This window comes from Sorex fumeus, unplaced genomic scaffold (genome assembly GCF_029834395.1).
Source record: "Sorex fumeus unplaced genomic scaffold, SorFum_2.1 ptg000044l, whole genome shotgun sequence".
Taxonomy (NCBI): Eukaryota; Metazoa; Chordata; class Mammalia; order Eulipotyphla; family Soricidae; genus Sorex; species Sorex fumeus.
The window spans coordinates 68,481,909-68,507,967 of NW_026606101.1; the positions used below are offsets into that span (position 1 = coordinate 68,481,909).

General features: G+C 48.9%; 2 protein-coding genes across 2 annotated transcripts; both read right to left on the bottom strand.

Annotated features, from left to right (window-relative positions):
* Positions 1 to 13,352: 13,352 nt before the first annotated feature.
* Positions 13,353 to 14,069, bottom strand: LOC130030688 (proline-rich protein 23A-like). The gene has a single exon (XM_056122050.1). The coding sequence runs from the start codon at positions 14,067 to 14,069 to the stop codon at positions 13,353 to 13,355; it is 717 nt and encodes a 238-aa protein (XP_055978025.1).
* Positions 14,070 to 20,256: 6,187 nt separating this feature from the next.
* Positions 20,257 to 21,036, bottom strand: LOC130030690 (proline-rich protein 23A-like). The gene has a single exon (XM_056122051.1). The coding sequence runs from the start codon at positions 21,034 to 21,036 to the stop codon at positions 20,257 to 20,259; it is 780 nt and encodes a 259-aa protein (XP_055978026.1).
* Between the last annotated feature and the right edge of the window lie 5,023 nt (positions 21,037 to 26,059).

Below are 26,059 nucleotides of genomic sequence, written 5' to 3' on the forward strand. Positions count from 1 at the left end.
TGGGGCTGACTCCATGGTTGCAGTGCCCAGAACTGCCCAAGGGCACCCACAGAGGTGGTCGCACAGTGATCTCAGCTCTGGGGTGGGCCACACACAGGCAGGCTGATTTGTGGTGGCTATTGTTCTTTTCGTTTTTTTCTTTTCATTTGTTCTTTTTATTGATTGTTATGGTGCCTATTGTTATTTTTATCTGTTGGGCCTGTCCAATGACTCCGTTCAGCATTTTCCGGAGAGGAGGTGAACAAGGAGGATAGACTGAGGGAAGGGGCCCCGGGGAGAGAGAAGGGCCAGGACCGCTGATAGGAATCACCTCGGTAACTGGGACATCATGGCTGGTGACATGCGTCCAAGGGAGAAGGACAAATACCGACAATCTCGCTCACGTGTGGAATAGAGAGAACAAGATAAGGGAAAGACAGTGTCCAACAACGATAAACCCTGGACTGTGAAACAGAGTTCCGAGCTGTGGAGGGGAGCGGACAGTGGTGGCGGTCTGTGTGTTTTGGCAGTAGTGAAAGTGCAGTGACTTTGGGCATCAAAGCCATAAACAAGATCAAAACCATAACCCTGTGGCCATATTGCCTTAACGATAATAAAAATAAATACATTTTAAAATAAATATTTGGAGAGAGAAAACAACGTACCTAACAATGTATAGAGAACCTTCTGAGCGAGGCAGAGTTTGGGGACATTTCATCTCAGTGGTAAGAGAGTAAATTGTTTAGTGAAAAGAGGCCCTCAGATTAATCAACAAAAAGCAAACAAAAGTAGATATTTAACTTGCACCATATATTTTCAACTAATGTAATGATGATCATGAATAATAAAAATTAATCTAAACCAAATCTGTGTCATGCATTAGAAAGAAACTTTGTTTGACATATTAGCTGATTGACATATCAGGTTCCGAAGGTTAATCTTGGGTCAATGATGTAACAATAGAAGCAAACATATTTGTTGCTTTCTAATACTCAAACTATTTACATAAAGATTTACAGCAAATGCTACAAATGTCTATAGAAACAGCACCAAATCAGCGCTTTATCTAAAATCCACTTTTCAAACATATAATCCTTCCAAAGGTGTAACAGTATCACCAGTCATCCCTAATAGGTAAAGGTAAAGGCCCTCCCGTTGATCGTCGATTTGCTCGAGCGGGCCCAGTAACGTCTCCATTGGAGACTTTGTTGTTACTGTGTCTGGCATATCGAATACTCTCAGTAGCTTGCCGGGCTCTCCGAGAGGGGCGGAGGAACCGAACTCGGGTCGGCCATGTTGGCCGCTTGTAAGGCAAACGCCCTACCCGCTGTGCTATCACTCCAGCCCTATATATCAGACCATCCTAAATCCACTGGTCTGAAGAACCGAATGATTCTAAGAGTCCAGAGACCGACAAGCTACAAGACTCAGTGACTTAGTCACATCAGCCAGGCCTCAGGTTCTTGCGTCTTTCTGCACTATCCGTCTTCACATATGATCCTCGGTGGAAAACATCCTCAGATATCACATCCAGTGAGGGACTATTAAAAAATTCCCCTTCACTCTGCACGGTCCCTTGGATCTCAGGACACTGGAGAGAGCATACATGTCTCATGTCAACTGAGGGAACTCGGAATTCTCTCTGGAGGCCTAAGGGCTGCTCTCTTAGTGCCTGTTCTTGGGTGTGGGGGTCTTGTCGGTAGAGGCTCCACGGGGGGATCTGGGGACTGTGTGCTCCAATACACTCACGGATCTGCCAATCAGCTCTGGTGCATTACTCCACAGACACTAATTTTATTTGGATAATCAATTAGGAAATACGTCCCCCACTATTTCTCCAATCATGTAGCTAATAAAAAAAAAAGCTATTCTTCTGGTATCTGGGTTTCAGCTAAAAGGAGGGTCAAGACGGCAATTTAATCAGCTGCCCTTTGAAAGTGCCTCTCTAGGTCTCGGCCGTTCCCAAGGGGAAGCAGGCTGATCCCAGCCCCTTCGTACTGGCTGAGGCCCGAGGTGACAGATTGTGTTACCCTGGACAGGGACACCTGGGGGTAGACAACAAAGCCAAGGCAAGGTCATATCACTCTGGCTGTGTCATCAGAAGATGACCAGCATCCCCCCTCTCCCTCCCCCCTTGTTCTAGTGAAATACCAGGCCAGATGGTGGTGTCTGGCCTTGTGGCAGGAGTGGACCCAGAGAACTCCCTTCTAGAACCTCCTTTCCTAAGATCCTTCTCCAGGAAAACCACCCCAACCTCACGATGACAACTCTGAATTTTTTTTTTTTAGGTCACACCTGGTGATGCGCAGGGGTTACTCCTGGCTCATGCACCTCAGGAGTTACTCCTGGTGGTGCGTGGGGAACCATATGGGATGTTGGGAATCGAACCCAGGTCAGTAGTGTGCAAGGCAAATGCCCTACCCGCTGTGCTATCGCTCCAGCCCCTGACTATTTTTATTAACTAAAGTTCATACTTTTTTTTCAGATTTTCTTAGTTTAAAAAATTATTTTTACGAAGACACTATGATTTACAAAGCTGTTCACAACCGAACAATGTTCCAGCACCACTAACCACCACCAGTGGGACCCTCCACCAATGTCCCCAGGTTCCCTCCCAGCCCCCAGCCTCCCTGCCTCCTTGGCAGGCTTATAACAAAGTTATTTCACATTGTTTCCTTCAAACTCAAAGGAAATAAATTTATTTTCTGACTCAAACATCAGAAAATAAATGAGTAAAAGTTTATTTGTGATGATTGTTTGCCTCACGATTTAACTTACATAAGTAAAGAAGTTAAAATCATTTAATATAATATAACATGATGCCATATTCATATCCATAGACAAGAAGCCTAGTGGGTAAGGCACTTGCCTTGCACGCAGCTGACCTGGGTTCAATTCTTGTCGCCCTATATGATCTCCGGAGTCTGCCAGGAGTGATCCCTGAGCACAGAGCCAGGAGTAAGACCTGAGCACCCCTAGTGTGGCCCCAAAAACAAAACAAACAAAAAGAGAAACCCTGGCTCTTGTTCCTGACTCAAGCAGAAAGGCCCTTGGGGCAGAGCCCCTGGTCTTCCACTTCCGGTACTGGCTTCCGGGATCTTCTCTAGAGGCAGGGGAGGGAGGTTCATGAAGATGCTGGAAATTCCATTTTGGAGCCACAGTGATGACATCCGCCTCCTGGATCTGCCACTTCCGGGCCGGACATGATATTTCCACCCCTGAGTCTCAGTTTTCTCATGTCTACGATGGGATGGAAGTAGTAGTCTTGGTACTTGTGTGGGTTTGGTGGGGGAATCAAGGAGGGGCGCCCCATGAGGACACTGGGTGTCAGCTCTGAGTGTGTGGGGCTGGCTGCCACTCCTGCTCAGACCAGGTGGGGGCTAGTGGAGCTGGGGGAGGCTGGGTGGGGGAAGGGCTTTGGGTGTCTAAACTCTCTGTGCCTTTGGATCTTATTTAAAAAAGAAAATAGAAAGTGCAGCCTTTCATTGTCAAGACTTCCTTTGCAGTTAAATATCAGCAAAAGACATGAACAGAGGCTGAGAGATGTACTAGGGGTAAGGAGCTTGCCTTGCAAGTAGCCGACCTGGGTTCAATCCCAGATACCCCCCCCGGGTCTCCGAAGCCTGCCAGGAGTGATTACTGAGTAGGTCCTGAGCACATTCAGGTATGCCCCCTGCCCCCCCCCCCCCAAAAAAAAAGACATGAAATAGGTCTGGAGAGCCAGCTCAGGGTTAAGTGCTTGCCTGGCATGCAGCCAACACAGGTTTGACCCCCCAGCACTGCTCATGGTTCCCTGAGTATAGTCAGGAGTAAGCCCTGGGCACAGCCAAATATGTCCCGTCCCCCGCCCCGAGGCAGAAAGTAGACACAGTGTCCCTCGCTCCCTTATTTACACACGTCACAGATACAGGTAGCTTCTTCTATTTGCTCCTTTGAGTAACATTTCTGATGTCAGTAACTGCTTCAAATCACAAGCTCTGGCTCTTAGGGAAACTCCTGAGGGCAGTGAAGACAGCCCAAGGGCAGCAGGAGGCCGGCGTCCAGTCCCCACAGCACAGAGTGCCCGAGAGAGCACTGTTGGGAGCGAACCCCGAACCCTGAGCCAGGAGTGGTGCCTAAGCATGGAAGGGCGTGGCTTAGAAATAAAAAAAAAGCAAAGAAAAAGAGATAGAAATAACCCTTATCACAACTGTTCCTGCGCCCGAGAATCTGAGAAGCACAAAGCCTCGCCTCCTTAAAGCCCTGCCTTTCTGCCCACATCCTAAGGAGGAGGGGAGCCGGACAGCCGCTGCCTGAGTGCCCAGGAATCTCCGCACCGCTGGCCCTTCTGCCAGGGGCTCATCACCCAGCCAGGCCGCCTCAGGGGCACGGGTGGGTTTGTGGCTTCTAAGGCTGCCATCTTGTGGCAGTTAATCCCAGCTGAGTCTGAGCTTCCTGGCTTGTCCCAAGACCAGCTTCCTGCCCCCCTCATTCACCCAAGGGGTGCTGGCTCTGAATCCCAGCGCTAAGAGAAGTGAAGGGGTGATCTCAGAACGAGACCGTCTTCACATGGGTACGCGGCAGGTGGCGGGGGTCCAGGTGACACACCTCGGGAGGTGCAGTTCCCGGGTCAGGAGGAGCCCTCAGCCCTGAGCACATCTGAGGTGCCAGATGAGGTTAAGCGCTCCCGACGCATGATTTTATCTAATGCCAACAAGCTGGGAGCTGGGCTCTGCTCTGTCCCCATTTTACAGGACGATAAATCAAGGAATGTGTAGGCCCAAAGCCCTAGAGCTACCGTGTGAAGAGTTGGACCTCAAAGGCACTTCTTTCTGCATCCAGAGATGGCTTAAAGGGCCGAGCATGTGCTCTGCACACAGGAGGCCAGGCTTTGATCCCCAGCACGACATAGTTCTCTGGGCACTGATCTAGGGATAGCACCTGGGGTGGCCCAATAATAGTAATAGCAAATACGTTTTTTCTGACTGTTCCCCCCAAGTATACGCTATAGCCCATCCTCCCCTCCACCCCTCCCTGCATTGTCGTGGGTGGGCTGTGGAGCAAGAAGGCCACCAGGACAGGCTTTGGGGACCCCTGAACTTGGCTCAGTCACTTACCCTCAGCAACACTTCCTCTACTGCAGCATGGAGTTTCCTTCTGGGTAACTGTGATGCTGGAATGAGCACAGGATGGGAGGGGGTGCTCTGCCTTGTGGGTTTCTTCCTCCTGCCTTTGCCTGGGAGGGGTGACATGGGAGGGGTCTCCTCCTGTTTTCTTTGCCCCTTTATATGAACACCAGAGGGTCTTTGATCATGTGTGTTCTTGTTTTTGTTGGCGAGGGGAGGGGCCATGCTCAAGTTATTCCTGGTTATGCACTCAGGAATTACTCCTGGTAGTTCACGGGATCTTATAGGATCGGGGATTGAACCTGGGCTGAGCATGTGCAAAGCAAGTGCCCTGTCCATAATATTATCTCTTCAGTCCCAGGTCTTTGCTTTCGACCCATTTCTCAGCTTCCTCCTCCTGGGTTGCTGGGAAAGGCCACTTCAGTCGGCACGAAAAGGCTGTTACTGCTGGAGCAATAATACAGCAGGTAGGGTGTTTGCCTTGCACGTAGTTGAACCCGAGTTCAATCCCTGGCATCCCATATAGTCTCCCAAGCACCGCCAGGAGTAATTTCTGATGGCAGAGCCAGGAGTAACCCCTGAGCATCGCTGGGTGTGACCCAAAGACCAAAGAGCAAAAAAGAAGAAGAAGAAGAAGGAGAAGGAGAAGGAGAAGGAGAAGGAGAAGGAGAAAAGGCTATGACTCGAATTTTGAAAAGCTCAGTTCTAGGCCAGGGCCAAGTTCTAATCCAGGAAAACTCTCTCTCTGGGCCTCAGTTTTCCTATGAGCACCCACCAACAGGACACTTGTGGTTTGCAGAGCAGTTTTCCAGGTGGAGGCAGTCACTGTCAACCAACAGGACTCAGATGTCAGTGAAAACCCTTTTGAATATCCCTGCGACCATCAGCTGTCTGCTAAGGGCCCTTGGGACACAGTTGTTTACACCTGCAGAGCATGAGGCGAATCATGGCCCGGGGCTTCTAATCCTAACACCTGGGAGCCTGGGGGTTTTGTCTATACAGCCTTTGCACCCTCTCATCGAACCTGCAAAGCAAGGGAGTCCTGGCAGGGACCCTGCAGCCTCGCTGAGGGTGGGGTCCCATCCTTGGGGCCTCAGGCCTAGAGTGAAGCTTCAGATCCTGGAAACTTTCATAGAATCCAAGCCTGGTCACTCTGAACCCCCGGGGACGTGGCAAGAAGATGAGCCGGTGCAGCACCCCATTTACAGATATGATCCTTGGTCTTTATGGAGCAAGAAGCTGAAGATTCTGGGTCCTGCCAAGAGGGAGCGGGGCCAGGGTCCCAAGGGATGGATGGAACTCAGAAACCTGGAGGTTTTTTTTTTTTTTTTTTGTTTGTTTGTTTTGTAGAGGAGAACACCCAGCAGTGCTCAGGACTCGCTCAGCTCTGTACTCAGGGATCAGTCCTGGCGGGCTCTGGGGTCCATATGGGGTGCTGGGGATTGAACCCAGTTCAGCTGCACACAAGACAAGTGTATGAACCACTATACTACCACTCGGCCCCCTAAAGTGTATCCATTTCTTTTTATTTATTCATTTTTTTGTTGTTTGTTTGGCTTTTTGGATTACATCCAGTGATGCTCAGGCGTTACTTCTGGCTCTGCCCTAGGAATTACTCCTGGCAGTACTTGGGGGGACCATATGGGTTGCCAGAGATCGAACCCAGGTCAGCCACATTCAAGGCAAACACTCTACCAGCTGTACTATCGCTCCTATATTTTTAACTTTCTGCAACTGGTGCTTGTCCCGACTCTGGGGTGATGCTGAATTGGGCAGCTGGGAGCAGAAAGTGAAATGAACACCGGGCCCTCCCCCTGTTGCCTGTGGAGTTCCAGAGCCCTGAGCTGCTGCCTTGGAGCAAGTCATGGGGAAGCCCAAAGCTTCCTTCCTGCTGGCGCCATCATGAGCTTCTATCCACACTTACGCGAACTTGCATTTAAGTGGACAGACACACACCTATGTTCATCACAGCACTTAGCACAATAGCCAAGATAGGAAACAACCTAAGTGCCCAACTACGAATGAATGGACCAAGAAGTTGTGGTATATATCCACAATGGAATACTGTGCAGCTCTAATAAAGGACAGAATCAGGTAGCTTGCAGGGACATGGATGCCACTGGAGGGTGTGGTGCTGAATGAAGTCAGTCAGGAGGAAGAGGATGGAGACGGAAGGGTCTTGCTAATGTGTGGAACTTAAAGATACACAAAGAGGGACAAAGGCAGCATAATGGGAGAACTAACCCACACAGCTGCGTTTATGCAAGGTGGGATTGAAAGGGAGGGGCCTTGGGGTCCTTGAGGGAGCGAGGTGCATACATTGGTGGTGGGTATCACTGTATCACTGTCATCCCATTGATCATCAAATTACTCGAGCGGGCGCCAGTAACATCTCTATTCCTCCCAGCCCTGAAATTTTAAACAGCCTCTTCTTACTCATCTTTTCCCAGCGATTGGAGGCTCTTTCAGGTGATGGGTGCGGTGTGGTAATCCTGTGCGTGAGAGCCATTAACAGTATTGCACATCATAGAACCTCAATCAGTTAAAAAGTTAAAGTTAAAAAAAAAACACTCCACACTGGAGGCTGCTTTTGTTTAATCTCGGGTTGCAAGTAATGTTCCGTAGCAGATGTCTCCAGGAGGGGCTGGTACGGCCAGGACAGATGCGGCAGTAGGACACCGAGCTCCTGCAGGCCAGTTACTCGGCCCGGGTTCTGAGGAGGGGCTCCTGCTTCCTGCGACCCTGGCTGCTCAGCCTGTCTCAGAAGTGAAACCAGATGGCCAGGGTGGGTAGTGGGTGGAACCCCCACCCCAAACCAAGGAAAACTGAGCTCTAGTCCCACTCACGACTCCAAACTGCTTCTGAATCGGCTCCTCCATGTACAAACCCCAAAATTCCTTTTATCTCTCAATCACCAAGAACCTGATCCTTTATTTAGTCCAGAGACTCGGAAACGAATCTTTTATTTACCTCCACTGTAATCCCACTTCAGGCTGTGCATGGAGGATGGGGTTTGGGAACAGCCCTCTGGGGTTTCCGAAGGTCTCTGCATCAGGGAAGTGCTGGCTCAGGAGGGAGAGTAAGACCAGGCCAGGATGTGCAGGCGCCCGGGCATATTGGAGAAAGCCCGCTGCCTGTGGGGATGTGTGCAGGAAAAGGAGGTGCGGGAGGGCCCCTGCTAGCAGCACAAGGTGGGAAAATAGGCTGGTCGGCTGCCTCCCTGCAAGCTGGCCTGACTCTCTGCAGGGTGCCGGAGCACAGAGGGCCGAGGGGGCCAGGCGGTTCCTCTGTGCAGCCAGCTCAGGGTCTTGCCGCTGGAGGGCCCTCTGCTCGCTTTGCTCGTTCACGCTTGTGCTCAGCAGTTAAATCCGGAGAGTTTACAGTGTGCAGGGCCCAGGGCTGGGCCAGTCCCTCTGCCCTCAGCTTACACACTGGGGAAAGGGATCAGGGATGCTCAGTAGGCTCTTGACTGAATACCAAGGGTGGGGAGGGCCACACAGAGCTTGGGAGCTCAGTCCGGGCACGGGCACGGGCTGGTAGGTGGGAGACAGGAGAGTGATGAGAACTTAGCAAGGGGCGGGGCTGGGAACCAGAGGAAAATCATCACGATCTCTTTTTTTCTCCTCCTCTGCTTCCATCTTTCTCTCTTTGGTTTTCGAACTACACCTAGCTGTGCTCAAGGCTTAATCCTGGCTCTGGGCTCAGGAATCCTGATGAGATTCAGGAAACCACATTGGATGCGGGGGATTGAACCTGGGTCAGCCACCTGCAAGGCCAGCACCTTCCCTGCTGTGCTTTCTCCATCGTCTGCACACTCTCATTGGCTTCTCCATGCTGCCCTGCACACCTTTGCTCCTGGCTGGCTTCAGGGGCCCTGGACAAGGCAGATGGGCATCAGCCAGCTGACCTGTCCCTGCCCTGGTCCCTTCCGAAGAAGCAGCTGCCAGGGGTCTTTCAGTCACAGCCCTCCCTCAGATTCTTGCTGATTCAGGCTCTGAGGCTTCCCTGCTGGACTCAGACGTTTCTCAGCCAAGGGAAGAAATGTGTGCTCATGGGAGAGGAAGAGGGTCTATGCACCTAGTTGTGGGCAGCAGTCAGGACAGCATGGAAGTTTTGAGAAAGTTGTGTTCCAGAAGTCTGGGAGTGGGTCTGGAGCAGTAGCTCAGCAGGGAGTGCATTTGCCTTGCACGCGGCCGACTCGGGTTTAATTCCCAGTGTCCCATATGGTCCCCTGACACCGCCAGGAGTGATTCCTGAGTGCAGAGCCAGGAGTAACCCTAGTGCATCGCAGGGTGTGACCCAAAAAGAAAAAAGTCTGGGAGGAAGGAGGCGCAGGGTTGGGGGGGAGGCTGGTGGACCCACCCTTGGCCGAGGTGTCTCTCACCTGTGTTAGACTGACAGGTGGGTGGAGGGTGGGCTCCAGGCTAAAAAGTAACCATTAAAGTATTTGCTTGTTTGATAGGAAAATCGATATAGCAACAGAAAACCCCTTCTAAGAACAAGATGGGGATTCAGGGAGCTGCTTTTGGGGGGAGTTTCCATGCCGTCTCAGCTTGCAGGGTTTGAGACTGCCTCTGCCTGATGAGCAAGTTTAAAAGGAGCCACGATGGGAATCGAATTCACAGCAGAGGCTTCACCTGGGCAGGAGGGAGAGGATGATCCACTGGCTGGATTATTCCAGTGCATGCACGCTCGCGAACACACACACACACACACACACACACACAGATACATGCACATGCACACATGCAGACATGCACTGAACAGCTGATGGGTTCTTCCAGAGTAGCCAGCTCCTGTACAATGTCACATGCATGCAGGGGAAACTGAGGCATAGCATCCAAGTGACTCTCGATCAGAGAAATCAGTGAGAGAGAAATTTGAGCCTGAGGGCTCATTTTATTCTTGTTTATTTTTTTTTTTGAGAAAGAATTTGAGTTTTATTCTAGTAACAATGAGAAACCACCATTGTAAGCTGGAGAGTGAGATAATCTCATTTACATATGCAAACAATAGCTTTAGTCCAAGAGAATTCATATACCACAAAATTGATCCCCCCCCTTGTTTGTCTTAATTATATAATTCTTCAAAGTTGTCTTTTTATGTTTTACTATTTTTTATTTGTTGTTAGTATTTGGACAACACTTGTCAGTGCTCAGGGCTTATTCCTGGCTCTGCTCTCAGGGATTACTCTTTTTTTTTTTTTTTTTGCTTTTTGGGTCACACTTGGCAGTGCTCAGGGGTTACTCCTGGCTCATGCACTCAGGAATTACTCCTGGTGGTGCTCAGGGGACCATATGGGATGCTGGGAGTCAAACCCGACTTGGCCTTGTGCAAGGTAAATGCCCTATGGGATGTGCTATCGCTCCAGCCCCTCAGTGATTATTCTTACTGTGGCTCAGGGGACCACATGGAGTGCCAGGGAAGAAACCTGAGTAGCCCCTGGGCAAAGCAATTGTCCTTCCTGCTGTACTGTCTCTCCAATCCCTTAAAGTTGTCTTTTTAGAAACCGTTTTTGTTATAAAATGGAGAATGCTTTTCACATCCCTCATCAAAACAGAGCACATTTTATTTATTTATTTATTTTTGGCTTTTGGGGTCACACCTGGCAATGCTTAGGCGTTATTCCTGGTTTTGCACTCAGGAATTACTCCTCCCAGTTCTTGAGGGGCCATACGGGATGCTGGAGATTGAACCCAAGTGGGTGGCATGCAAGGCAAAAAGTTGTCCCCACTGTACTATCATTCTAGCCCCACAAAGCACCTTTTAGATGCTCATATTTACCAAATCTTTTCTATTTGTTTAATAAGAACATCATTAAGGTACTTTGACAGTTAAACATTGTCCAGAAGCTTTGCTATTTATCCCTGTTTCCATCCACGGAACTTAAATGGCAGAAGTGACTCTAACCATTAAAACTTCAGTGCTGGAGTGATAGCACAAAGGGTAGGGCACTTGGCTTGCATGCAAACAACCCAGGTTCGATCCCTGGAAACTCATATTTTCATTATATCCCTGGAAACCCTTAGCACGGAACAAGAGTAAGCCCTAGTGGGGCCCTAAAACAATAAATAAATAAGTAAATAAGCATTAGGCTTTGTTGCATTATTGAGAGTGACTATGAGACACTAAACTTTCAGACACTGAAAAACATGTTTAAACAGGTTTAAAAACCTGTTTAAAACAGGTTTAAAACACCTGTGTGATAAATTTTTCGTGATAGATCACAAAGGAAGCAGGGGAAGGAAACCGGAAATAATAATCTTCAATCAGAAGAAAATCATATTAAATTTCGAGAGAAGAACGCAAAACTAGGATGGCAGACAATATGTGAAAAAAGGTGTTGGTGGAACAAAACTCTTTTAAAAAAATTTTTTTAATAATGTAGAAGCAACGGTATTTATTGATCAAGCTGATTGAATTGGGCATGAACTCCACATTACGTTTTTTTCTTTTTAAAAATTTTTTAATTTTATAAGTTAGTTCACAATGTTTTATTACATTCAATATTCAAACACCAATCCCACCACCATTACACCTTCCCACCACCAAATTTGGGATGTTTCCATCCCAAACCCCAATTCTTGCCCCAAAACACAACCGAAAGAATATATTTCGTGTTGTCTGTTATGAAGAACTGCTGAATATGCTTACATAAAAGTGGAACAAGACTCTTTTTTTTTATTAGTGAAACACCATGAGGTACAGTTATAGACTTATAAATCTTTGTGCTTGGGTTTCAGTTATACAATGATCAAGTACCCATCCCTCCACTAGTGCCCATCCTCCACCACCACGGGTCCCAGCATCCCCCCACCTCCCCCTCCCACCCTGCCTCTGTGGCAGGGTATTCCCCCTTGTTCTCTCTCTCTTCTTTTGGGTGCAGTGGTTTGCAAAAGAGGCATTGAGTGGCAATCATGTTCGGCTATAGTCTACTTTCAGCATGCTTCTCCCACCCTGGGAGGGTCCTCACAACACCCTTTATTTGGTGCTCTCTGCTCTATCTGAGCTTCCTTTTCCCCTAGCACGTGTGGCTGGCCTTCAAGTCATGGAGCAAAATTCCTGGTACTAATCTCAGCCATTCCTGGGTGTTAGTCTCCCTTTTTGCTGCTTTATGGAACAAAACTCTTGATAATTTCAAATGATTATTTTGTGGACAGATTGGACAAGTTTTTTTTCTCATAAAATTATTATAAATTTTTTATTTTATTTTATTTTTTAATTTTTATTAGTGAAACACCATGAGGTACAGTTGTAGACTTACAAATTTTTGTGCTTGGGTTTCAATTGTACAATGATCAAACACCCACCCCTCCACCAGTGCCCATTTTTCACCACCATGGATCCCAGTACCCCTCCCACCCCCATCCCCCCATCCCCCTCTGCCTCCGTGGCAGGGCCTTCCCTTTTGTTCTCTCTCTCCTTTTGGGTGTTGTGGTTTGCAAAAGAGGCATTGAGTGATGATTGGACAAGTTTTACTCAACAAAATTTTATTCTTTTTTTTAAAATTGAATCACCGTGAGATGCAGTTATAAAACTTTCATGTTTGAGTTTCAGTCATACAATGATGGAACACCCATCCCTCCACCAGTGTACATTTTCCTCCACCAATGTTCCCAGTATACCCTCCCCCCTTTCCAACCCTCCCCCTGCCTCTATGGCAGACAATTTTCCCCATACCTCTCTCTACTTTTGGGCATTGTGGTTTGCAATATAGATACTGAGAGGCCATCACGTTTGGTCCTTTATCTACTTTCAGCACACATCTCCCATCCCTAACGAGTCCTCCAACCATCATTGACTTAGTGATCCCCTCTCCAAAATTTTATTCTTACAAAAGGAAACAAATATGAAAACAAGTACATAATCTTGGCACTTAAGAAAGATTTCTGTCTCATACTAGGAAACGTTCGGAGGCGGGAAGGCGGTTCAGAAGCCGGGAAGGCGTTTCTGGATTCAGAGATGAGATCTGGCCAGCAAGGTTGCTGGAACCAGTATGTCCAGGAGGGGTCCCGGGAAAGTCCACAGAACCGGAACCGGCTGTTCTGTCTCTGACTTTTGCGGCTGCCGTTGCAGAGAAGGGGCTGCATTTAGAGGGGGTCGACAAGTGTTGCCGAGGAGGGGGCATGCAGGGACTCGACCACTCTTCGGGCAGGTGGGTTTAAAAGTTGCTTGCTTGTGACCGAGTCTGCGTTGCAGGCGTGCGTGCGTCCCAGGGCTGGCGCGTTGCACGCGTCGATGTGCTGCATGGCAGCCGGAGCGGACAGGTCACTGGCTGAAGAGGCGCCTGCGGGCTTTGCAGTGACGACGCCCGGGAAGAGGCTTGGGGCGCTTCTGGGTCCCTGCGCGGGGAGACTCGGGCAGCGGCTGCAGGGCGGAGTCGAGGCGGGCCTGGAGCAGGTGCAGGCGCAGGCTGAAGCAGGGGCCCGCGGGGCTTCCGTGAGGACTCAGGGTGGGGGCCCAAGGCGAGAGCTGCGGGCTGGGGTGCAGGCCGTCCCCCCAGCGCGCCGCAGGGTCCCTCTCGAGCGGCACGAGCTGGAGCCGGAGGTGCTGCGGGAAGGTCAGCGTCGGGGCCACGGCGGCGGCGGCGGCCAGCGGCAGCGGGAGGGCGGCGGCGGGGAAGGGTCCGAGCTGCAGGGCCCCCAGCGTCCCTCCGGCCTCCGGGGCAGCGGCGCGGAGGTGGGCCCAGCCGGCCAGAGTCTCCTGCGAGACCAGGAGGAGGGTGTGTCCCGGGACGCACACTCTCAGCAGCCGGCCGGGCCGGGGCTCCAGCACCAGGTCCCCGTGGGACAGAGCCCAGCCCGCGGCCACTAGCAGCAGAGATACCTGCGGGCCGGCGTCCGGGGCTGCGGCGGGCTGCTGCGGGCTGCTGGGTGGTCCCGGCAAGTCGAGGTCGTCCGGCGCGTGGCACCTGGGGCGCTTGGCAGGCTGCGCGCTCCGACCGGGTGCAGGGTCAGCGGTGGGGCTTCGGGGCCGGGAGCGCATGGTCCGGAGGGCGCGGCGGCGCGGCGGGCACTACGGCAGATGGCAGAGCGGCGACAGACAGGCGGGCAGGACACCGGCCGAGCAGGAGGCGACGAGGGGCTGCAGGACAGCGGGCAGCCGGCGGCGAGCGACGTGCAGGTGGCCTGAGGTCAGCGGCAAATGCGAGAGGCGAGAGGTCAGCAGAGCGGTGAGCTGCAAGGAGCCAGAGGTGCAGGGCGCGGGCGAGTCCCTGCCGGTCAGCAGAAGAGCCTGGCCGCTAGTGAGTGAGGGGCGGCCTCCGGGATGTGTTTAATAGCCTTGGCCCCGCCCACCTTGATCTCCGCCCCTGGCGTCGGGGCTCTAGGGGGGAGCTATCGGATAACCATTGGGGTGGGTCAGTCCCGCCCCCTGCAAGTCCCCACCAGGGGTGGACCCGGGGTGGGGAGTGGTGGAGTTGGTGGGGGAGGGCGGGGGGAGGGTCAGGGACGGCACCCGTGGCTTCTGGGTCTGTGGGAGTGATGCTGGTTGGGGTGCTGGGGGTGGGTCTGTGAGGTTTGTGAAAGGCAAGAGCGGAGCAGGTGCCTCGAGGTCTCGAGGTCTTGGTTTCGCTGGTGCAGGGAGAAGAGGGTGCCATCAGTCCATCCCGCTTGTCTTCAGGGGAACTTGCCTCCCTCTTCCGACCCCTTAGTCCTTTGCTGGGGTCTGGAATAGAATTGACTCCCAACCCCCAGGATTGAGTCCCTCCTTCTTTTTCCACACCTTTCCTCAGGCCAGGTAAGCGTTCCCTCTGGATCAAGGCAGGGAACCCCTTCACAAGCGTGGTGTGAAACTCAAGGATGGTGGGATTGGCTGGCAGCCAGGAGGCAGGATAAGTAATGAATTTATGGACTCATGATGGAGTGAGGGACCCAGTGCAAGTTGACTCGTGGGTTCCGCTGAGCGGCACTTCATCCAGACATGTTCTTCTGGCCTCCACTCCCCAATTTACAAGCCCCCTTCTCTGTCTCCTGCTTTCTGTGGCTTCCAAAAAGAGGTGCCCTGAGCAGGAATTCAGCTCCCACAAGGGGGGAGGGGGGAGAGAGAGAGGAATTGGAGCTAACAGAGGGGGCAAGTGGCAGGGCTGGCTATTCAGAGACCAGAACAGGGAAAGCCAAGCTTCTTTCTCTTGCCCTTGATGTCTATTTTGGGAAGCAGCAGGCAACTCGGTTTTGGGACTGCCTCCTCACCAATACTTAATATTATTCACCTTTTCTTTTCCTTTTAACTTTTTTTTGCGGCATGGTGATTTACAATACCATTATATCAGGGGTTCATGCACGAAACGTTCCAACACCATACCCTCCAGCACTGTTGGCTTCAGTCTACCATTATCTCAGTCAGGGTCCCTCCCAACCACCCTGCCCAAGGGGGCAGCCATTGGGTAGCTGGTTCTGTAAAACTGTTCCCAGGTTCTATTGTCTCCGGTCATTTGTCATTTCCTTAATCTGATTCTCTACACACACACACACACACACACACACACACACACACACACACACGAGACAAATCTGTGTCGTTTCCTCTCCTTCTGGCTGACTTCACTTGGCATGAAGTTCCATGTGAATTTCATATTCTATAGATGACTTCCATCCACAAGGTGGCCAATTGCATGATCTGTCTTTTTCTTATAGCTGGGTAGTGTTCCATTGTCTATGCAAACCACTTTTTCTAGACCCAGTTATCTCTTCTGGATACTCAGTTTACTTCCAGATCTTGTGCATTGTGAATAGTGCTTTACAGAAACTAGGAGTGCAAATATCTTTACAAAGTTGTGTTTTTTTTTTGGGGGGGGGAGGGCATTGGGATAGATGCCAAGAAGTAAAATTTTCAGGTTAATTTTTAGTGTTTATTTGGGATAAATGTCTATTTTGTTCTCAGAGGTTTGAACACTGACACAATCCCCAGCTGTGGCTGTGGGTTCCTTTTCCCGAACAGCCAGTCAATACTGATTGCTTTCAGTCTCACTGGTGTGAGAGTGGTATCTCGCTGCATTGATTTGCTTTTAATTGGTGATAAATACTAAGGAAAGCTTTTTACATACCTGTTGACCATCTGTTTGTCTTTAGAAAATTATTTGTTCAACTTTCGCCCTGGGTTTTTTTTTTTTGGGTGGGGGTAACACCCGACAACGCTCAGCAGTTACTCCTGGCTCTGCACTCAGGAATCACTCCTGGCAGTGCCTGGAGGACCATATGGGATGCCGGGGGTCAAACCTGGGTCAGTTTGACCCCTGGCAAGTGCCCTACTCACTGTACTATTGCTTTGGCCAGGGTTTTTTGTTTTTGTTTTTGTTTGCAGTGGGTATATGTGGCTAAGTTTGGCAAGTGTTGTATCGATCATATGCAATGTTTGTTTACATACTCAATGTTTGTTTACCCCTGTTTACTCTTCTGTCAGGAATATGCCTCTGGTTTCTCAATTATTTTTCAAGTGGTCTTGAGGACCTGTCTTTATTCCAGTACCACATTGTCTTGAGTACTTCAGCTCTCACATATCATTGAAAGTTTGGGAACAAGAAGCCTCGAAGTTTCTTTTATTTTTTTGGGATTGCTTTGGCTATTCAGGGCATTTTATTACTCCACCTATATTTCAACAGTATTTGCTCAAGCCTTTTAAAAAATCAAAGCTCTTTTTTTGGCTATACCTGCAGTGCTCAGGGATTAGTCCTGGATCGGCATTCAGGGATCACTCATGGTGGGGCTCAGGGGAACCATATGGGGTGCTGGGGATTGAATCCAGTTCTACTGCATGCAAGGAAAGTGCCTATTTTACTTTCTCACTGGTCCCTCACAGGAATTTTGATAGGGACAGAATGGAGTCTGTTTAGCATTTTGGAGTTATTGTTCACTTTTTCAAGGGCTGCTATGAAATGATATTTTGTGTGGGAGGATCTTGAGATTTGCCTCTGGACTTGTGAGATTTATGGCCTGAGTATGTCAGACAGGTATCAAGTCCTACTTTCAGGTTTCAAAGGGATGATGATGATGACCCTTTTCGGGCCCATCACTGGGGATTTTTAGGATCCCTCTGGACTCACACTTGTGGAATGAACTGTTTCCTTTTTATAGTGGCATAAAAAGTAAACCAGTGGAGAAACAAAGGGACAGAGGGATGAAGGAAGACAAAAAAGATAGAAACAGGAAAGGAAGGAAAGAAGGAAGGAAGGAAGGAAGGAAAAGCGAGGAAGAAAGAAAGGAAGAGGTACCAGATGGGGGCAGGCATCCTCTCTGCCTGCACCAGACGAACCCCAGTAGCTGCAAATCTCCAGAACCCAACAGCTGCCACCCTCATGGCCGATCTTCACAGCTCCATCTGGGCCTCTCACACATCTGCTAAAAAACCCAGGTATTCGGGACCAGTAGCTGAAAACTGGTCCAGGCCTCAAGGATTAGGGAGTGGGCCATCTCTTCCCATCTCCCTGCCCTTCTGGGGTCCTGGCTGTCACACCCTGTCTGTCACGTGTGCAATTTAAGGGCATTAACAGCCATGATCCTGAGATTCACAAATGAATCTTGGAACGGAGCAGCTCTCTGCAGGGATGGCTCCGGACGCTAGTAATTTAAATTTTTAGAATCCCAGGAGTGCACGGCCATATTTTTGCGGCCAAGCGTTATCTCATACTTTTTTTTTCACTCTTTTGATGAATCACTGTGAGATAGACCCTTACAGACATATTATACTATTCATAACAAGCAATGCAAAATAAATTATCTAGCATCTGCCTGTGGGGCAGACTTGAGTGGTGGTGGAAAACTTCAAAATAAGGGTAGTGGGGAGGTGTAATAGTGGTGGGTTTGGTGTCAAAATATTGAATGTAATGAATTATTGTGAACAATAATTGAAAATAAAATTAAAAATAAAACGAAAGGAAGAGGTGCATATGTCAGTATGATGCACCATGTGGCACCAGGGATTTGCAACTTAAGCTTTGTATTATCTTTTTAGTCCTTAAATGCCACCATTCAATATAACTTGGTAGTTTGTAGTCATGTAGCAAAAAGTAATATAATTTCAAAATGGTGATGGTATCATAAAATTATTACAGAGAGTAGGACCAAACCCACTAAAATAAATGTAATAAATACTCTGGGGAGAAAAGTTGTGCATAAATAAAGTGCTGGAAAAATAATTTTTAAAAATTAGTCCCTGTTGAATATATCCCAGAGAGGCAAAAATGTATAGTCGAAGTGACATCTGCACTTGTTTGTTCATTGCAGCACTCTTTACAATAGCCAGAAACTGGAAGAAACCTGAATGCCCAAGAACAGATGACTGGTTAAAGAAACTTTGGTACATCTACACAATGGAGTACTATGTAGCTGTTAGAAAAGATGAAGTCATGAAATTTACATACAAGTGGTACAGCATGGAAAGTATCATGCTAAGCAAAATGAGTCAGAAAGAGAGGGATAGACATAGAAAGATTGCATTCATCTGGGGGATATAAAGTAACAAAATATGAGATTAATACCCAAGAATAGCTGAGATCAGCACCAGGAGGATTACTCCATTGCTTAGAGGCCAGCTGGGCATTCTAGGGGAAAGGGCAGCTCAGATAGAGAAGGAAGCACCAAATAAAGGGTGTTTGGAGGATCCTCCCAGGAGGGGAGATGCATGTCGAAAGTAGACTATGGACTGAACATGTTTGCCACTCAATGCCTCTTTTGTAGACCACAACACCCAAAAGGAGAGAGAGAACACAAGGGATTGCCCTGCCACAGAGGCAGGGGGGATGGGGGGATGGGGGTGGGGGGGATATTATCCATGGTGGTGGAAAATGGGCACTGGTGGAGGGATGGGTATTTGATCATTGAATAATCGAAACCCAAGCACAAAAAATTGTAAATCTACAACTGTACCTCATGGTGTTTCACTAATAAAAAAAAAAAAGAAATGGCAAAAAAAAAATTAGTCCCTGTTAAATTACAGTTATTCGTGATTGGGATTCAGGCATTAGTGTTTCAACACTAATCCCTCCACTAGTGCCCACTTCCCTTACACCAATTTCCCCTACTCCCCTGGGAAAGGAATTTGCGACAAAAATTGCATTATTTTGCAATAGCATTATTTTTATTAAAGAAACATGAAAATTTTACAAATACAGAGAAAAATACATAAATTTAAATAGAGAATTTACAGAGTAATTCTGAAATAAATTAATCTGCCAAATAGCATATTAACATGAGAAATGTATTATTTCTATACATCAATATCAGTACAAAACAGGTGTCAGAGCAATAGGCCATCTGCCTTGCATGCAGCTGACCCGGGTTCGATCCCACCATCCCATATGGTCTCCCAAACACCAACAGGAATAATTCCTGAGTGCAGAGTCAGGAGTAACCCCTAAGCACTACTGGGTGTGACCTCCCAAATACCCCCAAAATGTGTGTTCAAAATTTATTCTATATCTTAGAACTATGAAAACATAGGATTGTTAGAATTCTGTACTTTTTTAGGACAGAAAATTTTTGTTAAATAGTGGTAAAAAATATCTTAAGACTTTTTTCTTTAGAAAAAACCCACATAACCAACAAATTAAATCATATGCTCACATAAAATGAGGAGGGCACAAATTCATTGCTGTATTTGTTCTGTATCCAGCAAACCTCTATTCCCATGCACTATCTGTAGATTTCCCAAAGGGCGAGAACCACAAAAAAAAAAAAAAAACAGAAAAAAAATGTGAGGGTAACAAAATTATCAGAGACTAAGGAAAAATCCACTAAAACAAATTTAACAATGACTCTAATTGGGGAGAAGAGCTGTACATGAGTAAAGTGCCTGGAAGAACAGACTTTTCAGGACAAAATGCTGGTCCTGAGTTTGGAGCAAAACTCCAGTGACTGGTGCAGCTAAAGATTTCCCTTTACAGAGAAAGCTGATGGAAGTGCACTTTGAAGGCAGAGGGTAACTCAGATGGGTCCACAGTGCTGTTTTACCCACATTACCTTCATTTCATTCTTTAACTCTAGTCATAAAAAATTCTGCAATGCAGCCTACGTAAATCATACACACACACACATACACACACACACCCCTCATACAAAACCCAAAGCTTTGGTCCTTTCTCCCCACTAGTGGCCAGGCCAGGCACTTCTGCTACCACGCAGGCGGAGAGTCTCTTGGTCCCCGGTCCCCGGCTGGCAGCCTGGTGGCCAGAGTCAGTTCATTCCTGGAAGAGGCGCCTGCGGGCTCTGCAGCGACGGCGACCTCGAGAAACCTTGGGGTGCTCCCGGACCCCTGGACTTGGAGAAACAGGCAGGGGCTGGAGCGCTGAGCTGAGGCAGGACTGGAGCAGATGGCTGCGCAGGCTGAAGTAGGGGCCCTGCGAACTTCTGGGTGGGCTCGGGGTGGGGGCCCATAGCCAGGGCTGCAGTGTGGGGCCTGGAGGGTCGGGGCTGGACCCACTGGGCACCTCGGGATGCGGCCTGAACACCGGGCCCGCTGCAGGCCCCATCCCAGGCAGGAGGGCCTGGGGCTGCTGGTGGGCGGGATTTGGGGGAGCTGCGGGGGGCTCTTCCCCGAAATCAGCTCGGAAGGCTCCCACTTGGATGGCCACAACCTCCCCACTGGCGCTCAGGAAAGCGCAGGGTTCCAGCGCTGCGGGCGGGAGGCCCTGGTGACCCCCTACCTGGCGCTCAGCCCAGAGCACTAGGGCCTCTGGGACCAGGATGAGGGTCTGACCCGGGAGACACACTCGCAGGGCACTTGTGGGATGGGGTTCCAGCACCAGCTCGGTGTCGTCCAGGAGTACCGTGAGGGCCGAGTTTTCGGCCAGGAGCATCACTGAGATGCGCGGAGCGACGTCTTGCAAGCTGGGCAGCTTGAGGAGCTCGACTTGGGGGGCCTCCTGGAGTCTTGGGCGCTTGGCGGGACCGGGTCCAGATGCCTGGGCTCCGCAGCGGGGTGCAGGGTCGGCGCTGGGGCTGCGGGCTCGACTGCCCATCACTTGGAGTTGGCGGCTCGCTGCAGAGAGCTGGCAAGGCAGGTCAGCGGTGCACCCAGTGCCCGGCGGGCAGGATGCCTGGCACCGGCTGAAGGCGGCTGCAGGGTAGAACGGGGAGCGGCGTTCGGGCCTGGGCGAGTCGGCAGAGCTCTTGGTTCCTGGTGGCGTCCGGGTTCGGCCTGGGATCGTCCTCGCGGTTTGGAATCGAGGTCCTCACGCGAGAAGCCCGGCTCGGCTCTGAAGGAAGCCAGGCACAGCAGCGTGGCAAAGTTCAGGTAACTCCGCCCCTTCCTGTGCGGGTCCCCTACGGGGTCTGCAGGGCTCCAAGTCCGACCCACGCTGGGGCCCGCTCAGCAGGCAGCTCAGCAGGGTGCAGGGCTGGAGAGAGCCTCAGGGGGTCTTGGGTTCCAGGGCCACTTGTTGGCCTTTGCCTTGTGCACTGGACCGCAGGGGGTGGGGAGACTCATCGAAAAGCCGATTCAGCGTCAAATCCCGGAGCGGAGCGAGGCCCGGGACAGAGATGATTCTTTTCTCCCGTGACACCCCGTTCCGGAAGTGCTCCGAGATTTCTTAGGCCCAATAGCGGGGCAGAGTTTGAATCGCAGAGAAGCCTCAGTTTCACCGAGTCATAACATAGGCTGGATCTTTCCGGGGTATGAGAAGGAAAGCCATGTTTGGACAGAGTATGATGGGTAGGACCGCTAGCGCACTCTGGGTTAGTTTACTTCCAGCCCTACCGGTCTATCTCTATATTTAAGTTTTTTTAATTTAATTTTTTTCTTGCTTTTTGGGTCACACCCAGTGGTGCTCAGGGGTTACGCCTGGCTCTGCACTCAGCAATTACTCCTTGGAGGTGCTTGGGGGACCATATGAGATGCCAAAGATTGAACCTGGGTTGGTCGCATGCCAGGCAAATGCCCTACCCGCTGTACTATATCGATCCAGCCCCTGTCAATCTATATAGTACTGTGGGAATTATTTTCCCGTTCACTCAACCAACAGCTCCCTTGGTCTAATGGGACACAGTCTAATCAGACACACAGTTGCACGAGTGTGTGTGTTTTTAGTCAAATGTGGAGCTATTGAAGAAGTGATCATCAGAAAGGATTAACCCACTTGTTTAGGACTTGGAATAGACTGGCCTCTAAAGAAGCTGGTGTCCCCCTGAGAGGGAGAGTATGTTTCAGCCCTTCAAAGCCCTTCAAAGTGGAAGGATCGGACACTACTTTTGCTCCAGCGGCCCAGTAACACTGTGAGACTTGTTACTGTGTTTGGCATATCGAATACGTCAGGGGTAGCTTGCCAGGCTCTGCCCTGCGGGCGAGATACTCTTGGTAGCTTGCCGGGCTCTCCGAGAGGGGCAGAAGAATCGAATTCAGGTCAGCCATTTTGGCTGCGTGCAAGGCAAACGCCCTAACCGCTGTGCTATTGCTCCAGCCCACACTAGTTTTAGAATAGGATTTATTTGAACAATTTTATGCAGCACCAGGAGTCATTTCCCTCTACTACGAGTACCTGTCACTGTCCTCCCGTTGTTCATTGATTTACTCGAGCAGGCCTAGTAACATCTCCATTTTGAGACTTGTTGTTACTGTGTTTGGCATATTGAATATGCTCGGTAGTTTGCCGGGCTCTCCGAGAGGGGTGGAGGAATCGAACCTGGCTCGGCCAGGCTGGCTGCGTGCAAGGCAAATGCCTTACCGCTGTGCTATCACTCCAGCCCATTGAGTACCTAGGTGGTGATTACTTGCTTTGTTGTTCTTTAGAAAATAGTATACTGTCATTTTTCACACTGCGTATCATCCTTCAGGGCAGTACTTTTTTTATTTTTTATTTTATTTTTTAAATTTTTTGCTTTTTGGGTCACACCTGGCGATGCTCAGGGGTTACTCCTGGCTCATGTACTCAAGAATCATTTCTGGAGGTGCTTGGGGGACCATATGGGATGCTGGGAATCTAACCTGTGTCGGCCATGTTGGCTGCGTGCAAGGCAAACACCCTACCCGCTGTGCTATCGCTCCAGCCCCTACTTTTTAAAAAATTTTTATTTTTTTTTAATTTTTTAATTTTTGTTAGTGAGACACCATGAGGTACAGTTGTAGATTTACAAATTTTGTGCTTGGGTTTCAATTATACAATGATCAAATACCCATCCCTCCAGCAGTGCCCATTTCCCACCACCACGGATCCCAGTATCCCTCCCACCCCCCATCCCCCCATCCCACCCTGCCTCTGTGACAGGGCATTCCCCTCTGTTCTCTCTTTCCTTTTGGGTGTTGTGGTTTGCAAAAGAGGCATTGAATGGCAATCATGTTTGGTCTATAGTCTACTTTCAGCATGCTTCTCCCAACCTGGCAGTACTTTTAAGTTTAAATCTGGTGGACGTTGAGGTCAGTGATGTCTATTAGATAGTGCTAGAGTTCCTGCTAATATGTTCCAAAAATGCAGATTCTTTGTACTACAGCAAAATTGCTTCTCTGAAATCAATGGGACAGGAAAATTATGACATCCATGAACATCTGACTTCCCCACAATTCTGTTTTACACCAAGGTTTAAGATCCTTGGACTTTAGTGCTAAATGTTCATATTGGGTGCTGGGGATTGTACCGAGATCAGCAGTGTGCAAGACAAGCACCCTGCCTTCTTTACTATCTGTCCTGCCCAACATAATATTTCTGTACACCAGCAGCTATGTAAAAATGCATTAGAGTTATGAAAATTATAACAATAAAATATTTAAATATTTAGATTTAATGGACAAGATAAATTATGCTAAAATATTTAAGAATCATGAAAAAAGAGTTGGTTGTTTTGGAAAATATACACAACAATGTATTTAGATCTAGTACTCCCTGAGTCATGGAACCAGGCCGGCACAAGATCACTGCTGTGTTTCTTTTGTATCCAACAAACATTTGACCACACATACCTAGGTTTTCCACAGAGGGGTAAAGCCACTAAAAGGACAAGGTCAAAATGTTGAGGGTTTCGTAAACTCTCACAGAGATAAGAGCCAAAACCACTAATATAAATGTAATAATCACTCTAATTGGGAAAAAAGCATACACGAGTAAAGTGCTGAGAAAGGATAGAATTTGAGACAATTTTTAAAAAATTTTTATTAGTGAAACACTATGAGGTACAGTTGTAGACTTTTACAAATTTTTGTGCTTGGGTTTCAGTTATACAATGTTTGAATACCCATCCCTCCACCAGTGCCCATTCTCCACCACCATTAATCCCAGTATCCCTCCCGCCCTCCCCATCCCCCATCCCACCCTGCCTCTGTAGCAGGGCACTCCCTCTTGTTCTCTCTCTCCTTTTGGGTGCTGTGGTTTGCAAAAGAGGAATTGAGTGGCAAAACTCGAAGGAACGAGACAAAAATTCTTGTTTTGGAGATAGCATTATTTTTATTAACCAACCACAAAAAATTTATAACATAGAAAAAATATAATTTATATTTATAATTAAAGAGGATCATTATGAAAAAAGTTATTCTGCTGAAAAGAAGATTCTCATGAGAAATGTTCTATACCCAATATTGGTACAAAATATATTCAAGTTCTTGTAAAAACACAGAATATTTATTTATTTATTTATTTATTAAATTTTTATTAGTGAAACACCATGAGGTACAGTTGTAGACTTACAAATTTTTGTGCTTGGGTTTCAGTTATACAATGTTTGAGTACCCATCCCTCCACATTTTTGCCCATTTTCTACCACCATGGATCCCAGTATCCCTCCCATCCCCCTTCCCCCCATACCACCCTGCCTCAGTGACAGGGCATTCCCTTTTGTTCTCTCTCTCCTTTTGGGTGCTGAAAACACAGAATATTTAGAATTGAATACTTTTTAATGACAGGAAATTTTAAAAACAATATTTAAGACTTGTTTCTTTAGGAAAAAGGACATATCCAACAATTTAAACTATGCCTTCACATAGTCATGGCATGAGGAAGGCACAATTAATTGCTGTGTTTGTTTTATATCCAACAAACATTTGTCAATATACAATATTTGCTAGATTCTGCAAATGGGGGGGGCAGGTAAAAATGGTGAGGGGATCATAAAGTACCACAGAGGTTAGAGCCAAAACCACTTAATTAACAATGATTACTTGGGGAGAGAAGTTGTGCATCAGTAAAGCGCCAAAAGACCAATTTTTTTTTCTTTTTGGGTCACACCCAGCAATGCTCAGGGGTTACTCCTGGCTCTGCACTCAGGAATCACTCCTGGTGGTGCTTGGGGGACCCTATGGGATGCTGGGAATTGAACCCAGGTCTGCTGCGTGGAAGGCAGACGCCCTACTTGCTGTGCTATCGCTCCAGCCCCCAAAAGACCAAATTTTAAGAAAAAAAGAGCTGGTCCTGAGAATTGAAGCAAACCTGGAGTGATTGGAACTGCCCAAGTGTTCCCTCCATAGAGGCAGAAGGTTCCCACCCCAAGGCAGAGGGGAATCCAGAATCCTCTGCAGCATTTTTGGCCCACATTATCTTCATTTCATTGCTTAATTCTGACAATCTAAAAAAAAAATAATCCTGCAGTGCATCCTACATGAATCAAAGACACACACACACCCCAAAAAGCTTTAGTTCATTCTCCTCACTTGTGGCCAGGCCAGGTACTTTCTGCTACCATGGAGGAGAGTCTCTTGGTCCCCGGCCTGGCAGAGACATGGCCAGAGTCTGTTCATTCCCGGAAGAGGTGCCTACGAGCTCTGCAGTGAGGGTGACCTGGAGAACTCTTGGGGTGCTCCCGGGCCCCTGGACTGGGAGAAACAAGCAGGGGCTGGAGTGCTGAGCTGAGGCAGGACTGGAGCAGACTGCAGCGCAGGCTGAAGTAGGGGCCTTGGGAATTTCTGGGTGGGCTCGAGGTGGGAGCCCAACGGCAGGGCTAGACAGAGCCTTGGGCGCTTGGCAGGGGGTGGGGGGTGGGGGGCAAAGGGTGGGGCTAGACAGAGCCTTGGGCGCTTGGCTGGGGGTGGGGGGTGGGGGGCAAAGGGTGGGGCTAGACAGAGCC